This window comes from Motacilla alba, chromosome 4 (genome assembly GCF_015832195.1).
Source record: "Motacilla alba alba isolate MOTALB_02 chromosome 4, Motacilla_alba_V1.0_pri, whole genome shotgun sequence".
In the NCBI taxonomy this organism is placed as follows: domain Eukaryota; kingdom Metazoa; phylum Chordata; class Aves; order Passeriformes; family Motacillidae; genus Motacilla; species Motacilla alba.
The window spans coordinates 50542297-50559778 of NC_052019.1; the positions used below are offsets into that span (position 1 = coordinate 50542297).

Genomic DNA, 17482 nt, shown 5'->3' on the forward strand with positions numbered 1-17482 from the left:
CACCACCTCTCTAGACAACCTATGCCACTGCTCTGTTACCCTTACAATGAGAATGTGTTGCCTGATGTTCAGAGTGAATTTTCTGTGTTTCATCTTCTTTCCATTGCCTCTGGTCCCATCACTGGGCTCCACTGAAAAGAGCCTGGCTATGTCTTTGTTGCACTCTCCCATCTGGTGGATGGGCTCTCTGAGCCTTCTGCTCTCCAGGATGAACAGTCCCAGCTCTCTCAGCTTTTTCTTGTAGGAGATGCTGCTGTCATCTTTGTGGCCCTTTGCTGGACTGCCTCCAGTATGTTCATGTGTCTCTTGTACTGGGGAGCTCAGAGCTGGTCCCAGCACTCCAGATGTGACCTCACAAGGACTGAATTAAGAGACAGGACCAGCTCCCTCACATGTCGTCAATGCTTTTTCTCTAGCTCAGCACAGGACATCATTAGCCTTATTTGCTACATTTCTCACTTAATGTCAGCTTGGTGCTCACCAGAACACCCAGGCTCTTTTCTGTAAAGCTGAAAATATGTATCACTGCAGTCAGATAATAAAGCTGCTGTTCCTTAGCAAAGAAAAATTGTGTGTTTAGCATATCATGTGATCAGATTGGTAATATGAGTTTGAAAGTGGTCATCTGAACCCTAGTATTTCATCATTGTTATTCATGGCTACTGGCCTCAGTATTTATTTGGAACCATTCCCAGCTTAGACCCCAAGAACACAGGGCAACCAGTTCCCTGAAAACAGATCTTCATTTGACTGTGCAAATATTTAATGTTCATTAATTTTCAAAGAGGTGCTTTTCTTTGTAATAGAGTAGTCACACTGGGGACTCCCATTTCTCTTTCAGATGATGAAATACTGTTCTGTATAATAGGAACAAAATATATCATCTAGAATTGCCTTTCTTCCACTGCTTTCACTCAGCAAAAACACATTTTGTGAGAAAAGGTCATTGGAAGCTGGATTTGCAGCATACTTATATTCCCTGCACTGTGCCTAACAATTTATAATAGGATAAGAGAATTCTTCCAGCCAAATAAACCTTTTCACAGACATATTAGAGGAAGGACTCTCTGTCATTATAGCTCTCCATTAAGGGCTTGAGTCTCCTTCTGTTCTTGAGAAACTACTACTTGGTTAAATCTTCAAAGAGTAGGTACCTTCTGTATAAACATCCAGATAAAATCTCGGAGGTGCTATTTAAATACCCATTTTTGAATGCTTTTAGTCCAAATAAAATAGGAAATAGGGACCTGTACTTTTAAGTATAGGCCTGCCCTCAGAGAAGAATTTCCCCAGGGCTAAGGGGAATTAAGATTATTGTACAAGACAGTCTTCCTGCAAAAACAGAAATGCCATTACATGTGTGAATATTGCTTTCCCGTGGCAGGAAGCTTTTCAAAACTTTGAGGATTTTCCTTTTTTTGTAATGAAATAAAAGAGAGTGGTTTCAATTCTTTTTTTCTTCCAAGCAGTCAGCACATCAGAGAGGCTTAGCAATGTTTGAACAGGTTTTTTAGATTATGACTCTGCATTTGACTCATTCAGTAGATTCTCATGTCCTGCCAGGTAGCCCCTGACAGATGACCATTAAATTAACACAGTTTGGAAGTATATTATATATACTTAAGTGTATTTTATTTGATGTTTAAGTAACTTTTGTGTCCTGTGCACCTAATTTCTATATAACACATAATCATTATGTGTCAATGCAAGTTATTTTATATCAACTGACATTTCTTCCCAGGTGTCCACATTTCTATTGAAGGCGCTCAGGATACAAAGTTTGCTTATTTTACTTACTATATTTTGGAAAGAGGGGAACAATCAGTTCACTGATTTTCCCCGAGTCTCATGGCTTTTTTTTTTTTCCCCTCAGAAAAGTCTAATTAAATAAACACCAGGGAATTTTAGATGCCTGTAACTCAAATGTGGCTTTGTATTTTACTGAAGTTTTTTTAACCTCTTGTCCCTGAATTTGGGGTTCTTGGACAGCTGTGACAGAAGCAAGTCACTTAGAGTCCTTGGGATTAAGGGTTGAAGTATGAGTCCTTTAATCTGTGGATTTTAAACTAGCAAAAAAAGCACATTCTCTTCAAAATTGTCCATGTACAGATTTCTATAAATTTGTCAGGTAACTCTGACCAACTTTTTGGGAACTCAGGAAGATGATGTGGGGAATATGCCTTACTTTCTGATGTTATTTTGTCTGTGAGAGCACTGGTTTAAACTCAGTTACACCAACACTCATCTGTATTCACAACTTTGACTCCTCAGGACTGAATCTGCACTGGCAATATAATAGTTGTGTCATAATAAACTTTCAATTCAGTTGAGCATTCTGATGGTTACACAGTGTGCCATGAGGCTGGGATACAATGTAGGTTCAATGCAGTATTTATTAATCCAGGAAATCAAGGATGTCCAAGTCTTAAGAAGGACAGAAGAGTCCATCTCTCCACATCAGTCTGTAGCTATAGCTGCTTATTTGTCACCAGTGCAGTCTTCCCTTTTAATTGGCACAAGAGTGAGCACTGACACCCTTGGGAAAGGTGAGGGGCCAATGGAGCATGTAAACTGCTTAACTGGAATTATTTATCTTAATACCTGAACCTGGCGATTTTATCTTGGCAGGTACAATTGTAGCATAACTTGCCATGTCTAGCACATTAGGAAAAGCTTCTCTCCTCTTTCTCTCTCCCTCTCCCCTCATCTCCCTCTCCCCATATCTCCTTCTCCCCTCTCTCTTCCCCTTTCTCCCTTTCCCTGTTCATTTACTTCTCCTTTTCTCCTTATCCACTTTCTGTTTTTCTCCCTTATGCCTTTATGTCTGATTCTGGAATTATTGTGTCCTCTCAAGGGCTGGAGCTGCACTCCATTAAAACAAACAAACAGAAAAATAGCACCCAGCATCACTGTTCACTGAGCGTGTAATAGAATTAACTGAAAAGTAATTTGAAAGTGTGAAAAATGTGCATCCTGGAAAAGCAGCTTGTGTTTGTTTAATACAGGGTCAGGCATGTGTCAGAAAGTACATAACAACCTGGTCAATGAAAGTTCTCTGTGAAAATCAATTGCAACATTGCTTTGACCAAGAGCTTCAGTTATTCAGGAAAGGAATGATCTATAAATATGGACTAAAGATGCTGCTGGTATTCAAAGCTTGCCCATGCTGGCAATACAGACAGGAAAAGAGCCTGAGTTTAAAGACAACATTCCAGCTTCCTTAAGTGTTCAGGGCATTTAACAGCAAATCACTGTTGCACTCCTGGATCATGCATGTGCTGGGAAATGACTCCCTTCTGTGCAGGCTGTTTCTGCAAAGGCACGTCTTTCCTGTTTCACAGAATTCATTGTCTTGGGGCATCGGTCTCTCCATGAGAGCAGAGCTGAGCATTTCATCCTCTTAAACCAGCAGATTTTTTGGGATTAATTTTCACTTTGCCATTTTAGATATATCAGAAAGCAACAAAGTAGTGACACCTAATGTATGTATCTTGGTGGAGCTGGAAAGATACAATAAATTTTCTGAGGTATTTGCCTGGGAAAGTGCTAAAACACATATTCTATTTATTCACACATTTCTGATTTATTCTAGGCAAATCCTATGAGGAGCCTTAGAAGTCACTAATATGTTTTGATACAGCTTTCCTGCTCAATTTAAAAATTTTCCTGTTGTGGAGGGAGGGAGAAAGAAAGGATTTTGGGTAGCTTTACCTTCAGCTGTGAAAAATGCAACCAAATATAAAGTTTTAATGTGAATTTTCTGTAACAGAGCTGATGCCACTGAGCAGATAAAACTAAACGGGGCAAAATTCCTGTTAAAACAATGAATGAGATCTGAGCCTGTGTAACCAGAAGTAGAGTTAAACCCACCGGAACATACATCTGATAAAGACTAAACAATAGCTGCAGGATTTGACCTAATTTTTATATCAGATAATAAAGGGGTGGCTAAGACAAATTGCTTTGAGCCCCTGTGCATAGAGAAAACTCACTTTTCATTTGCACCACTCTGGTGTTGCTGTAGCTTCACTGAGTTCAAGATGTTAACCCATGCTCTCCTTGAGAAAATATAGTAGAAAATTCAAGCCTTAAATCTGCTCCCAGGTTTTGGATTTGTTGAACATCTATGAGAAAATAGAAGCTTTTTTCTGTAATTTCTATTACCTGATCTTTTTTTTTTTGTGTAATGGATGTGAATAGTTTATTCTTTTCTTTTATTCACTACCTTAAAACCAGAATTAAAAAAAAAAAAAGAAACAAGAAAAAAGATTTTTAAATGCCCTGATGTAGTAAGGAACTGTGCTTGTTAATCTTTTTTTATAATTTTGTACTAGTTTCCCACGTACTTATCTGAAAGCCTTTATTCTCCCAGATATTTTTTTCAAAGGCATGCAGTTAATATATGCATGTCAGATACTGTATACTGATAAGATAAACGCAGTACAGAAAATTAGATTGGTTCATCTGATGGTTTATCTCCCTTTACAAGGGATTTGCAGTTATGCAAAGGAGCAGATATGAAAAAAACCCCACATATTCTTTACTGATAATTGTTTATCTCACCTTGTAGTGCTGGGGCCCGTGCTCCGTGGCACATGGCTGCAGTGCCTTTCTTCCCTCCCTTCTCATCCCTGATCCAAGCAGAGCTGTGGGACATGCTCTGCAGCCACTAAAGCATCAGAGCCCTTTGCAATAGAAACAAAGTTGGGTGGATGTTGAGATAAGCAGAAGGGAGCTGGCAAGTTCAACAGCAAAAATGTTAATAAGTAGGTACATCCAGGATATCCAGTATAAAAAAAATACCATAAAAATGTGGTTTGTGTACTTTGGCAAGTGTGTGTGAGAGTTAGCAGAGATAGGACCTTAATTCCTTCCTTCCTTGTGTGCCATTTAAGTTGCTACTAATCAATATCCGCTGCTTGGAGTTAATAAAGGGATGACTGAGGCTTGTGGTCTTGAGCTGAGATTACTGAAGAGCAGCAGATTACAGAAAGGGCAGCAGAGAGGTTAACTGTGCATTTAGCGTATTCAGTCCTACCTACCTCTCTGCTTGTGCTCCTGAAAAACACTCTTCTGTACCACTTCCCAAGTTAACAGGCATGACCACTCCCAAATTTAAGAATGCAGTTGCAACAGTAGTAAATAGAAATTACATTGCACTGTATGGAAGAGCCAAGACTCTATAAATTAGGGTGGACCTGATTTTTGCATTGCTTAAAAAACAAAAGAAAACTCCTGTACTGAATTAACATTAATTTAATCTCTCTGTAGGAGCTTTTAGAATACCCTACCTACACTGTCATGCCTAATAAATTATCGTCTTTCAGTACTGTCTGATTAGGGCTTTAATGTTGATAGATCCAGCCAGGAAGTTAATAAATTTTTGCTTGTATTTTAGTAGTCACCAGATAGCTGTGTGAGTTATGTTAGTCAGAAGAGCAACAATAAAACACCACTTACATAAAGAGTTTTCAGTTTTAATGTTTCGGTGTCTGTAAATTCAATTCTACATGTGAATTGTAATGTATTCCTTCTATTGTCTGTCTTTAGTACCTTTAGCACAAATGTCATGTAAAAAGTCACCTGTTGAGGTTACATCATTTAAACATTACATTTAGATTTATTTGAAAAACAAGAACTGAGAAGTTCATATTCAATCACCAAATAAAATAATGAATAGAGTTAAGTTTATAAATTGGTTTTCAGGTTAAGTTTACAACAAAATATTGAGCTATCAAGTAAAATAGAAAACAAGGAGAACAGTGTGATCAATGTACACCTGGGAACCCATCTGCTCAGTGAATTCTTGACAAAGTTTGTTTACTTGTATTTTTTACAGTTGTTTCAATACTGAATGTGTTGAGTGGGTCATTCTTCATTACAAGCATAGCCCACAAGGAAGCTGGGTTGCAAAAGATGGTTTAGTCTTACGAGCACCTGGCTGAATTAGCTTGGAGGTAAAGAGGGGAGGGGAAAGAAATGGTTTTCTTGCAGATCTGTAAGCAGTGAGTCTCTAGAGTCATTGGGGTATAGTGTTATCCCCAGCTGGCTGAAGATGCCATTGACAGAATGAGAGCTGGCCAGTCTGCACCTCCCATTTGTTCAGGCTGAAAACACAAAGGAAATAAAAGAGGAGAGAAGGTCCTGGGCTCATGCAGAGTATCTTGCAGATGGTAGCCTGGCAAGCGAAGGGTGTTCCTCACCTCATTCTGTAGCTCAGGTCAGTAGATAGAGCAGCCTGTATCCCCAAAACAAGGTGTGCACTTCCAAGAAGCTGCTGCAGTCCCCCTCAGCATTTCTTCTGTGAAAACTCATGCTGCTTCCTGGCTATGTGGGCCACCAGAGGGCTACAGACAAGCTCAGCCCAAGCCACGAGCTGCCAGGCATCTTTGGAAAGGTGGAAGTTCCACCATCTGTGATGTTCCTCTCCAGACTGAAAAGGCGGCTGTGTCAGCCTCATGGTACTGCAAATTTTGTCTTTAGAACTGGCCAGAAGTGAAACAGCCCCTCCAGAAAAGGAAAGAGTAGCACAGAGTTGTGTATTGAGGATTAAGACAGAGTTTTGAGGTGTTGACTTATTTCCTTAGTCTTCAGCTCCAGCTGCTGAAGCGTGGGCCAGCTGAGAGCATGGCCTGGGCCAGCTGCAATCCCGTTCCATGAGCAGCAGTGCTCTGGAGGGCAGGAGGCTTTGATCAACACCCAGTGTGCAGCTGGTACAGCAGGGGACTCTGCAGGGCAAGACACCACACTTAGAAAATCCATTGATAGAGGTTGCAGAGGGATCCCCTGGGTTACAGACTGATAACGCTCCTGTGAATGTCTCACTGGAAATCTGGTTTGATCTAATTAATAACAGAGCTGGAACCCCACAAGAACAAAATGGAAAAAGAAGAGGTCTTGTACCTAACCTTTTCATTGCTTACCCAGCAGTGGGATTGATCCCCTTGCAAAGGTCACAGACTCAGCTGTGAGCACTAAAGCAAGGCCAAACTATGCCTGACAGGGCAGGGTTCCTTATATTTAAATTTGTAATTCAGTATTTACTAGCTTTTTTTTGAAGCATAAAGGTGTCTCTCAACTCTGTCCACATTGTGGAAAGTGATGGAAGAGGAAGAGACCAGTTTTACAATATTAGTTATGTTTCTGGAACTAAGAATCAGTCATCCAAGTTTGGGAATAAATGCACTGAGATGTGTTTTCACAAGCATGTGGATTATTTTTCCCTTTATAGAACATCAGTGGCATTTTACCAGTCTGTTCCCACAATTACTCTTCTATTTGGGTGTTCTTATTAGGCCAGGTAAAATTAAAAAAGAATTGAACCTTGCCTCTTGAGAACACTCTCAGGGGAAGAAGTGGTTGAAATCTTGAAAATCTTGGTTGTATATCACATATTGGTGCTCTAATAACAGCTAAAATTTTACCAAGCCAAATTCACTTTTTCTCTAGTGTTTTTTATTGGATTTTTTGCTTTTGATGTGTTTGCTTTTATGTGGATTTCTGTAAATACTTACCTGTATAAAGCAAGCTATCTTCTGTACAGAAATGCATACTTTTTTTGGAGGTCTTTTCACATTCTTAAATCCTTGGTTCTCTGAAAACACACACTGAACATATTTCTTTCAATGGCCATATTTAATACAACAGTTGTCTAGAAAAAAATAAGTGTCTTTTTGTGCTCTTAAATCTTGCTCATATCTTAGATTGTTTGTTCCGATCCTGTTCAGTAAACAGGAGGAAAGTTGACGTTGGAGTTACTAGAAGAAGAGAGTCTAAAAGGTCTGCCAAGGGCAGAAATCCATCTTTTCCTGACAGTAATGCTGCCTTGTTCTGTTTGTCTGGTTTGCATCTAATTCCTGGCTGACAAGTGTCCGTTTTTCATGCTCATTCATTAGTCACCCTTGCATTAGCACCACATTGAAGCGCCTGGTCTGCCTCTTATCACATTTCTCAGAAATGATGAAAGATATCCTTATAGTTTTACCCACCCACACATCATGGTAAAAAAGCCAGAACAACAAAGAGGTAAAATATATTTGATTAAAAAAAAATAATAGGGTTGTTCTTCGTTCTTTCTTAGAAGCTGACAGGTAGAAAAAGAAGGGGGAAATGACTTCCTGTATAATCCATTACCTTTTGCAGGCAAAAAAATGCAACTTCTGAGTGTTTTGTAAGATAAAAATGTGTTAAACATATAATGAAGTAATTTAGCAGTGCATCAAAAATTAGATCTAATGCCCCTTTGTCCAAAAACATAGCAATTCAGAAGTTAGCAACGTGGTGTACACTGAGAGTCTGATTTCCCATTACTTTATTTCAGTTTTATGCTTATGAAAATTCTCTTGTTTCCATGCAGCTCTTATGCAGCCTTATGTCCTTACCAGAGACAGTTGTGCAGAGTATTTCAGGAGTCTTGGAGGGAAGTCTTGCCATAAGTATGCTGTAAACCTGCTGCGATATATGCCACAAGAGCCCCCTCTGAATTCACTAGGACTGTGCTTTAGTAAAGAAAATAGTCTGGCTCAAGGTGGCAGACCAGAATTTTAATTGCTGCCTTTGATTTCTTTTATGAAGACAGCCTTGAAGGGAAGGTAGAGGTGGGGTAAAGCACCTGGTGGGGGGGGCAAGTGCAGACTGTTACCTGAGCCTGGCAGTGACATCCCTCTAGTCAGAGAGCTGGTGAAAGACAGGATGGACCCTTCAGCGCCACTGTCCACTCCAGCTCGTTCCACTGTGGGGAATATTACCTGCAGAAGGGGAGGAAGGGTATTGCTAACACCAGCAATGTAGGGTTATTCTACATTACCAAACTAATAATGGAAAGAAAGTACAGCTGCCTTTCTCTCTTGACCCCCTATGGAAGGTAAGGGTAGGGAAGGTGCTCTCTCAGCATCTCAGTAACAGGGCTGCTGCCCACCTGAGACTTTAATAATGCACACTGCCTCTTCGCAGACAGAGAGGTCCTGATCCAGAATGGATCAAATGTTTTATTGATTTGCTTTTCCAGGTATATTTTTTGAAGACTGTTAAAGCTTCTTTGGGATGTATTTTATTAGTCTCTTACCATTCTCTGGGAAAATGAATCCCTTCTGTCCCCACTCACAAGCAATTGTAACTTATATGACACTCTGAGAAATTGAAAAGTGTTATTGAAAATACTCTGCTTGGGAAAGATCCAAAGTCCCTCACTACATTAGCAAGCTCACCCACTCCCAGCTGACAGTGTGAGGTTTCTGTGATGACTATAATTGTTAAATGGCAAAGGAAGCTGAAGATTGGAGAATTAGAAGGATGTCATTGTCACCCACATAAATCTTAGCAAGGGGCATAGAGAAAAAGTAATTTCCAAACTCAGTGCTGTCCAAGCAGGGTGTTTCAAGATAGTTACATCAGATGAGGAAGATGTTTGTCCAGGCCCTTTGCTTCATCATCAGTTAAAAAGCCATCTCGTGTGTGTCACAACCAGCCAACCTTATGCTTGCTTAGGTCAACTAACCATAAGTGCCCTGCACTGTTGCCATCCCGAGCCATTTGTAGGTGACATGGTTGCTGTGGGAGGTGGTGGGATAAAGCTGTGAACACGTGGGAGGCAGCCAACACGATATAAGAGCTCCTAGTCTTGTAAATACACAATTATGTATCTTCACCCCTGCCAAATTGGTATCATTTACTCAATAGTATCTAATGGCTCCTTTGAGAACATTACTGCCTATTATGTCAAAGGCTCTACTTAGTGTATTTTTAGTTTGTGGATCATTGAAATGCTTGAACCCAACAGTGCCATTAGAGCATCCTCCTACAGCAAGGCCCTGTGGGTAGGGCAGCCAGCAGAGCAGGGGACCCAGAGAGTTCATCTCATCTGTAGCAGCACCACTGCAGTTGTTCCGGGGGAAAAGGGGCTGTTCATACCCAGCAATTCCAGATGTTGGTGACAAATATATTAAAGGGGGACTTTTTTACTGTTATTACACATTTCTAGATTAATGCTATTTATTTTGCATGCACTAAAACTTGGGGATTTTTCTAAAGGCAAGTGCTTTATGGAAGAGGTGATTATTTTGCATGTGAGGCAATGTAGAGCTAGGGCTCTGTTAGATATTTCAGGAAGGTAGGTAGGACAGTAAATCAACATGTCAAGAAAATATTCAGATTATTATCTAATCTGCCTCTACTGTCTTCAGCCTGAACACCTGACAGCTACTGTTAATATGCTATTTAATACTGTGCTTAAATGCTTCTATTACTATTACAGTAACTTTCTCATTTTCCCTCAACCATGATATTAGAGCACAATAATTGCCTTGTGCACGTGTGTTTACCTGCTAAATGCACTAAGGTGTACCTGATGCAGAGGTAATCCTTTTCTTCTGAAGATATCTGTGGAACTAGCAATAATATGATCTTATGGGTACCACTAGCAATATAGCCCCAGCTGTTTGCTAATTTGAAGCAAACTGCATTATCCTGGCATTATGTGTGCCCAGGATACTTATTAAGCCCACAGGATGGGTGAGGAGCCTGGGCCCTAAGAAGAATGTAACTTCCCAAGAAACCTCCTGAAAGAGCTGCTCATTTCCATGTTTAACCTGTAGAACTGCAGCAAGCCAAAACTCAGCATTTTGTCCTTGGAATGACTCCCACCCATGGCCCCCTGGAGGGTTTCATATTTACTCAAATGGAACCATAGAACTCAAATGTCCCCTGGGTGGCCTGTCAGAGAGGGTGGGATGAAGCTGCTGGTACTGGCAATGCACGGGGAACTCTGTAGAGACATCAGAGACTTGCTGTGGGTGCTGTACCATGAATGAGCTTCACTGGCTTGGAATAACTCCAGTGTGACAGGGATGCTGACAGGCAGAGCCTGGCAAAACTTGGCATGTCCTCCTAAAAAACGTTCATGTCCAGATTTTTGCTCCTCCTCTTTGCCCTAAGTTATCCAGTGTTGTAGGGTGAAGCCCCCTTCAGCAAGAGCTGAGGTTGGATAGATGGGGTTTGTAGTGAGGTGTAGCTGTGACATGGGCATGAGCTTCCTTTTGACATAAGGTAATCCCAACCAAGCAGAGAGCTGGAGGCAGCAACTTCTTATATTGCTGCAGTAGGGCACCAAAGCTTATCTTTTGGTGCCTTAAACTGTGGCCATAAATCTTGTCCTATCAGAGGGGCTCTCAATATCCCTGCCCTGTGTGCCAGAGGGGACAAGAATGCTTCTGGGGGAAAAGCCAGGAGGTGTGGGGCTGCTTTTCTCGTGCCTGTGGTGCAGAAAAAGGACTGAGATGCCTCAGTTTCACTGGGGAAATGCCTGGATGTCAGAAGTTTGCCACTATATCAAGTTAAAATGTGCATCTCCAGCTCTGACAGAGCTTTTTCATGGTACCATTGAACTGATGTTGAATTCCAGATAGTTACAGTCATGTTTTCCCAATATAGGGTAAGAGATAGAGGTCTCATGCTATTTAAAGTTTCAGGGTGTCAGAGGAGCTGATTTTGGTGGCAGCCACCCATCTCCTTTTCCATCTCTGCATTTGCCAGCCCCAGGTTTTGCCTTTTGGTAGCACTGATGAAGTTCCTTGTGGGTCAGCTCTTACTCAGGTCTTGGAGGTAATATAGGAAAAAAAAATAACTCTTTGCATGGTTTATTTGTAAACCAGTTCAATTCAGTGATCTGTTTTCCAGCCCAGTCATAGATTATGGCTTCAAAATATGAAATATTTGGCTATTAAATTGTTCCCATATTGTGTCTTGTTGCCAATAGGACACAAGTATTTGTGCAACCTCACTGTGAGCTGATGTACGGAAATGGTTTGACTTCAGAACGAGAAGTAAAACAAAAATAACTGAGTTGTAAAATTTTGAAGTCAGGCCAGCTCTTTGAAGTGACTTTGAGTATGGCTTCACATCCATTTGCAGAAGGAACTGGCAGCAGGGAGAAATATCCCCAGTAGCTACTGGGGCTGAATGCTCAGCTCTCCAAAGCCACGTGCTCCCTGGCACAGAGGAGAGGGTGGCAGTCCATGGCAGAAACATGGGGATAGTGATAAGGAGGGAACTTCTTAAGTCCATTTTACCATCAGTACAAAGATGTTACAGAAGAGTACACTGCAAGAATACATTGCAGCTGTCCAGTACAATGAACTGCTCTATCTTTGGAGGTACATTCAATGCTCTGTCAGTCTGCCACATTTCTGTGGTGCTGTGGAGGGATCCAAACATGGTTCAACTCCTTGAAGTGACTTTTTATTATTATCATTATTATTACTACAGTATTGTTAATAATAATAAGAACTTAGTGCTACAGGGATAATGATAAGGTGTAGATAAATTAGCCAAAGCTGTAAAGTTAATGCTTATGAGCTAAAAGTACATTAAATCACAGCATGAGCACTTTCATCTATGAGTTTAAGGCAACTCAGTTTATATGCTGTAGTTTTACAGATTTATTTCGTTTTCCATAACTTTAGTACTTCACTGGTACAGTTTACCAAACAAAAATTATCTGAAGAAGGGACTTGTTTCACTTTTTGTTCTGTGTCTGGACATGACCTTCCACAGGAAGCCTTGGTTGCTCACTGGGTTCACATGCTGTACCACAATATAAGTATTAAACCCACTATGAAATCTTTGCTTAATGTTGGAATGATGTGAAACCATGACCCAGACTTTTTTTAATATTTTATTTTACAGGGAGCAGAACTGCTGTTTTCTTTGTCTCTTGCATTTATCCAGTATGGTAATCAAATACAATATAAATGACTGGCTGATAATAATGAATTTATTTTCTTCTTCCTTCTCAGATCTCCGGAAAACTTTCGAGCAGGAGCCCTTAGGGAAAGAAGTGTCCCTGGAGCAAGAAGTCCTGCTCCAGTGCCGTCCCCCTGAAGGCATCCCAGTGGCTGAGGTGAGCAACAGCAGCAGTGTCTGGCACTGGGACATCCCAAGTAAGGCCTGATGGGGGGCTAATGGTGCAGTGACTTACAGCAGGGCATGATGAATGGGTGCTAATGGAAAGCTGACTGACTGCTGCTCATAGGCAAGATTGATTGGGAATTGATTAATGGCTTTGGGTTGTGGTGCCTTGCTAGGCAGAGCTGCAGGCAGTTTGGTTTCAGTTTTTTCTTCCCTTTCAAAAAATCACAACTATATCTGGTATCCAGAGGACACGTAGCTGGGGGAACATATAAATACCAGCCTGCTATCTTTTGCTTTGCTTTCAAAGAAAAAAAAAATTCACTTATTCTGAGGGGTACCTTTCAAACATGTTTTAATTTTTAGTTTGCCAGACTATATTCTGCTCACATGTGTATGCACCAACCTGCGAACTTGGCACAAGAGCATGTGGTAGAATACAGGCTCCCAGGTAAAGCAGAACGAGGTTTGGGCAAGTAGAGGATGTATTTGCCTAATAAGCCATCTTCAGGGCCTTAGCTGTTTTTCCTACTGGCTTTTAAGCAAACCCAGAGTGGGTAGCCTGTTCTCCCCCTGCAGGAGCCAGCCTGCCCTTCAGCAGCATTTGTGCCTGACAATAGCAGTGAGCAGCAGCTTCCCTAAGTGCAGCAGTGCCTCCAGCTTCAGACTCACAGCTCATGGAAGGGGGGTCCCTGAGTCACAGGGAGGCCTCTGAAATCCTAAATCCACGGTGGCTGTTATGAGAAAAATTGATTGCTAATGACGGTAATTCCCCTATCTGAATTCTCTTTGGTTTTCCTCTACCAGGCACAGAAGAAACTGTTGCCAATTTGCATTAGGATAAGTCAGACTGTCATGGCTAAGTAGCAAAGTGATTGTCACTCAGCGCTCATGGCTGATTTCTCAGGAGATGAAGCTTAAAGTGTTACCTCCCCATCTAACCCAAGTTTAGATTAAATCAGAATTGCAGAAACATATCCACAAACATCAGAAAGAATAATTAGCACAGAAGTTTTTTCCCACTTTCTTGTTCTGTAGGCTCTTTTCTTTCCCCATTAAGATCTCCCAAATTGCAAAGAGTGTTTAGGTCTGCCGAGCCAGCTTGCTGACAACTGTAATATTAATCAGTTGGGTTTCATCAGGAACTTAGCAGCAGGTTTTTATTTTCCTTTCTGATGTTTCTTTGCATCAAATCAACTTCTTGTTGTACCATGACAGGAGTTTTTACACTGGGATGTGTTGTTCAGGCAGTGCAGGGTAGTACTGGGGAACTTCATTACCTTTGCTAGAAGCAGAGATCAATGCTGGTGGGTAGGTTCGTTTTTATGCAGTATTACAAGAAGCTCAGGAATTTCAGCAGCCAGGCCGATTGTTCCCTCAGAAAGGTCTGTTATACCCAGTCGCGTGGCTGAGACCCAAACTGCATAATTTAACATGATTTGTGGAAAGTGATCTCTGAAAAAATCCTCTGTGAGCTGCTGCCATAACAGTTGTTCTTTTTCCTGCCTTCCAGTATCCTGCTCGCTCTGTCAATAGCTCTTCATGACGGTGCATTGAGTGACTCTGAATCTTATTTGTACCATGGTCAGGGCAGACACCAATTAACACTTGGCAGGCTCAGAAATCTTATACTCCCTATCTGACATTCAAAAGAACCATTCTCAATATGGGTTTTTTTCCTCTTCTGACTTTTGAAGTCAGAAAGAGATCAAACACCCAGATTGGACAGCTGCCTAATACAGCCTCTTTTTAGATTCTTTCCAACACTATTAAAAGAACAAAGACCTGAACACTAATGAATATGAATACCTTAATGTGACACTTTATTACAGCCACTTGCTGAAGCTAGTAAGATAAATTTAAGAAAAAAAAAAGGAGAGATGAAAGATAACTTGGTGGGTTGAAGGATTACATGATTATTTTAATTTAAAGATGAATGAGTTCTTTGTTTAAGACTTCATTTATTTGTTTGGAGAAGTTTCTGATACGATGGTACAGGTTGAGGGGCTTGGGAGAAGGCAGGCAGCAGACTGAGGCTGTTTTCCACTTGTTGAACCACTGCTTTTATTCTGAGCAGGGTAATGCATATGCTGCAGCTGTGAGCAGCATTTCCAAATGCTTTGGTGGTGAGCATGTGCTTTAGATTCTTCACACTCTGGAAACTGTGTTTTGTTTAGGATTTTTTCTTACTTAATGGTTTCTGAAGGAGCCGCTGTATTTAACACCAAAACAGAAGAGAAGCTTACACTGTGAGACTGTGCAAAAAGCACCTTCAGTGTAATGTGGTGCAGTGCTGGAGTCCAGAGTCCCAACATCTTTCGCTTGCTTTTTCTCTTTGATTCCATTCTCCCCCTTCATTCTCTGTTGGGTGTTTAGTTTGTTTTTCTTTTTATCCTGGTATTTCAAAGTGGTGAGAACAAGCATGCTCAGGGATAAATTCTGTCCTCTTTTCAGTATCTGGGGAATTCAGGCTTATCATTCCCAGCATATTTAATTGCAATTAACTGTGTCAAGCTCTTATGGATCAATGCTAGAGCAGACCTTAGGAGTACTGAAAAGCTGAACCACACAGCAACATACAGCTTCTCCAGAGGGCAAGAAGGACAAAGACAGAGATGGGCAGGCAAAGCTTTTAAAGCAACACTTACCAGTCCCTCAGATCCACTTCTACATGACAGGCATTAAGCAGGCTCAGGTCATGGGCACTATGAAAAAAAAAGAAAAAGTCAAAATCCAAATACAAACAGATGTGTTAAAATACACCAGCCTCAGGGCCTAAGGTCAAATCAAAGTACATCTCCTTGCTCACTTGGGACGATGTAAGGAACCAAGGGTTTCCATGGTCTCTGGGAAAACAGAGATGTAAACAGAGATAACAGAAATATCAGCTTCTCTGCCATCATACACCCCTGCCCACCAGCTCCGAGCAGCATGGGTGTCACCTGTGCCATGGCATCCCTCCCCACTCCCAGGTTTATAGCCAAGCTGAACAAACCTACAGCTTCTGAACCACCCAGGTAAATGTTAGGGCTGCTCCAATGTTTGGGCTGCTCAGGCAAGCAGCAGAAGGAGCAGCACAGGTGCTGTTACCCTGAGATTTACACAGGTTACACTGAGGTTTCTGCACATAGCTGAGGGGGGAAGGGGCAAGCTCATGTGTTCCGGCTGTGACGAAAAGAAGAAAAAAATGAGTGGACATAAAAACAAACAGCACCCTGCCCTAGCTCTATGCTTCTCTGCCTTCTGCTTTCCCCCAGTAGGGAGAAGTAGAGTGAGGTGGTGAGATCAGCAGTCTGACCCGCCAGCCTTACGCTCAGTGGAAATCAGGCAGTAGCAACTCCCCAGCATGAACAGAAACATCCATTTCAGTTCCACTCTGCTCTCTGTGTGTGATTTTCTAAACCTAACCTGAGAAGGCAGGAAAGATCCCATTCTGTGACGCTCCAATAGTAATGGCTGAGTTGTTAGCAATTAACCCCTTAGCTCATTTAACTTGTTCTTTGAAAGACACTGACATCGTATTGCACATGATAAAATATAGTTAGAGACACTGAGTCACATCAAATTAGCTCATTTGGGTAGGTTATAGATCAAAACACAAATGAGATGTAAGATTGGTTAATATGCCGTAAGCTGCCAGATGAACTTTTGCATTGAAATGTATGATTTGTGGAGCCTTTAACAGGGGGGTAATTGCTTCTTTAATTTTAATTGAGGTGTTTCACACAGTAATTTAATTGCAGAACAGGGTGTAGTGTACAGTTTGGTGACCCAGTTTGGTTTAAAACTGTATGTGATATTTATCCACTTTCATGGCTTTAATTAGGAACTAGAGCGAGGGGGAAAGGATCACTGAGTCAAGAGGCAGAAGAGGGTGTTTTGCCGAGTCAAGATGACTGTGACACAAACTTTATTCAGCTGCTCTTGCCCAGGCAAAGGCTGGTGGAAGCTAGGGACTTCTACAAATAGGCAGCTCCATCTAATTGATTATTAATATGACTGCTGTTTGTGTTGTTTCCTGAGAGCCTCTTATGTTTTGCAGCAGTTATCCCTTAACTGGGAGTTCATGTGTGTGCATTTCCATCCAGGTGTGTGTCACTGAGACAGTGTTTTATATTCACAGCAGGAAAGTGAGCACTGGGAGAGACAAGTAGAAGAGTTTGTGGCCACAAATGCTAATTGCTGAAAAGTGGCACTGTTCTTTGCAGTGCCTTGTGACGTACAGCAGAACTGCATTTGGGTGGCAATGAGAGGAAGAGTGGGGAGGGGGAGGCAGGTTTGTGTAAAGAAGGAGCACAGCCCAAAATGAATGAGGGCTGCTCATCCTTCACTTTGGAGAGCCATTGGGTATGGTCTGGCCATGCAGGCCTGTCCTCCAAAAGTACAGGATAAAGCACCCTGCAATTGTCAGCACTTGGTCCCCTACATCTCTGTCTCTCTTAACATACATTTTACCCCCAGTCTACTGGTGGGTGGTCGAGTCACTCTCGCAAAGTGTGAGACATAGGTTACAACCTCCTGTTGAAGGACTGATTTGCATTTGGATTCGTGCTTTCCTGGGAAGTACACTGACTGCTAG

At 41.5% G+C, this 17482-nt stretch overlaps 1 protein-coding gene across 3 annotated transcripts in view; it reads left to right on the forward strand.

The window, feature by feature from the left end:
• The window catches only part of UNC5C (unc-5 netrin receptor C), a 245554-nt gene that overhangs the window by 175211 nt on the left and 52861 nt on the right, over positions 1-17482 (forward strand). For all 3 annotated transcript variants that reach the window (XM_038136418.1, XM_038136419.1, XM_038136420.1), the window contains exon 4: positions 12792-12895. In XM_038136418.1, coding sequence (XP_037992346.1) covers positions 12792-12895 — 104 coding nt within the window. The remainder of the gene's footprint in view (positions 1-12791; positions 12896-17482) is intronic.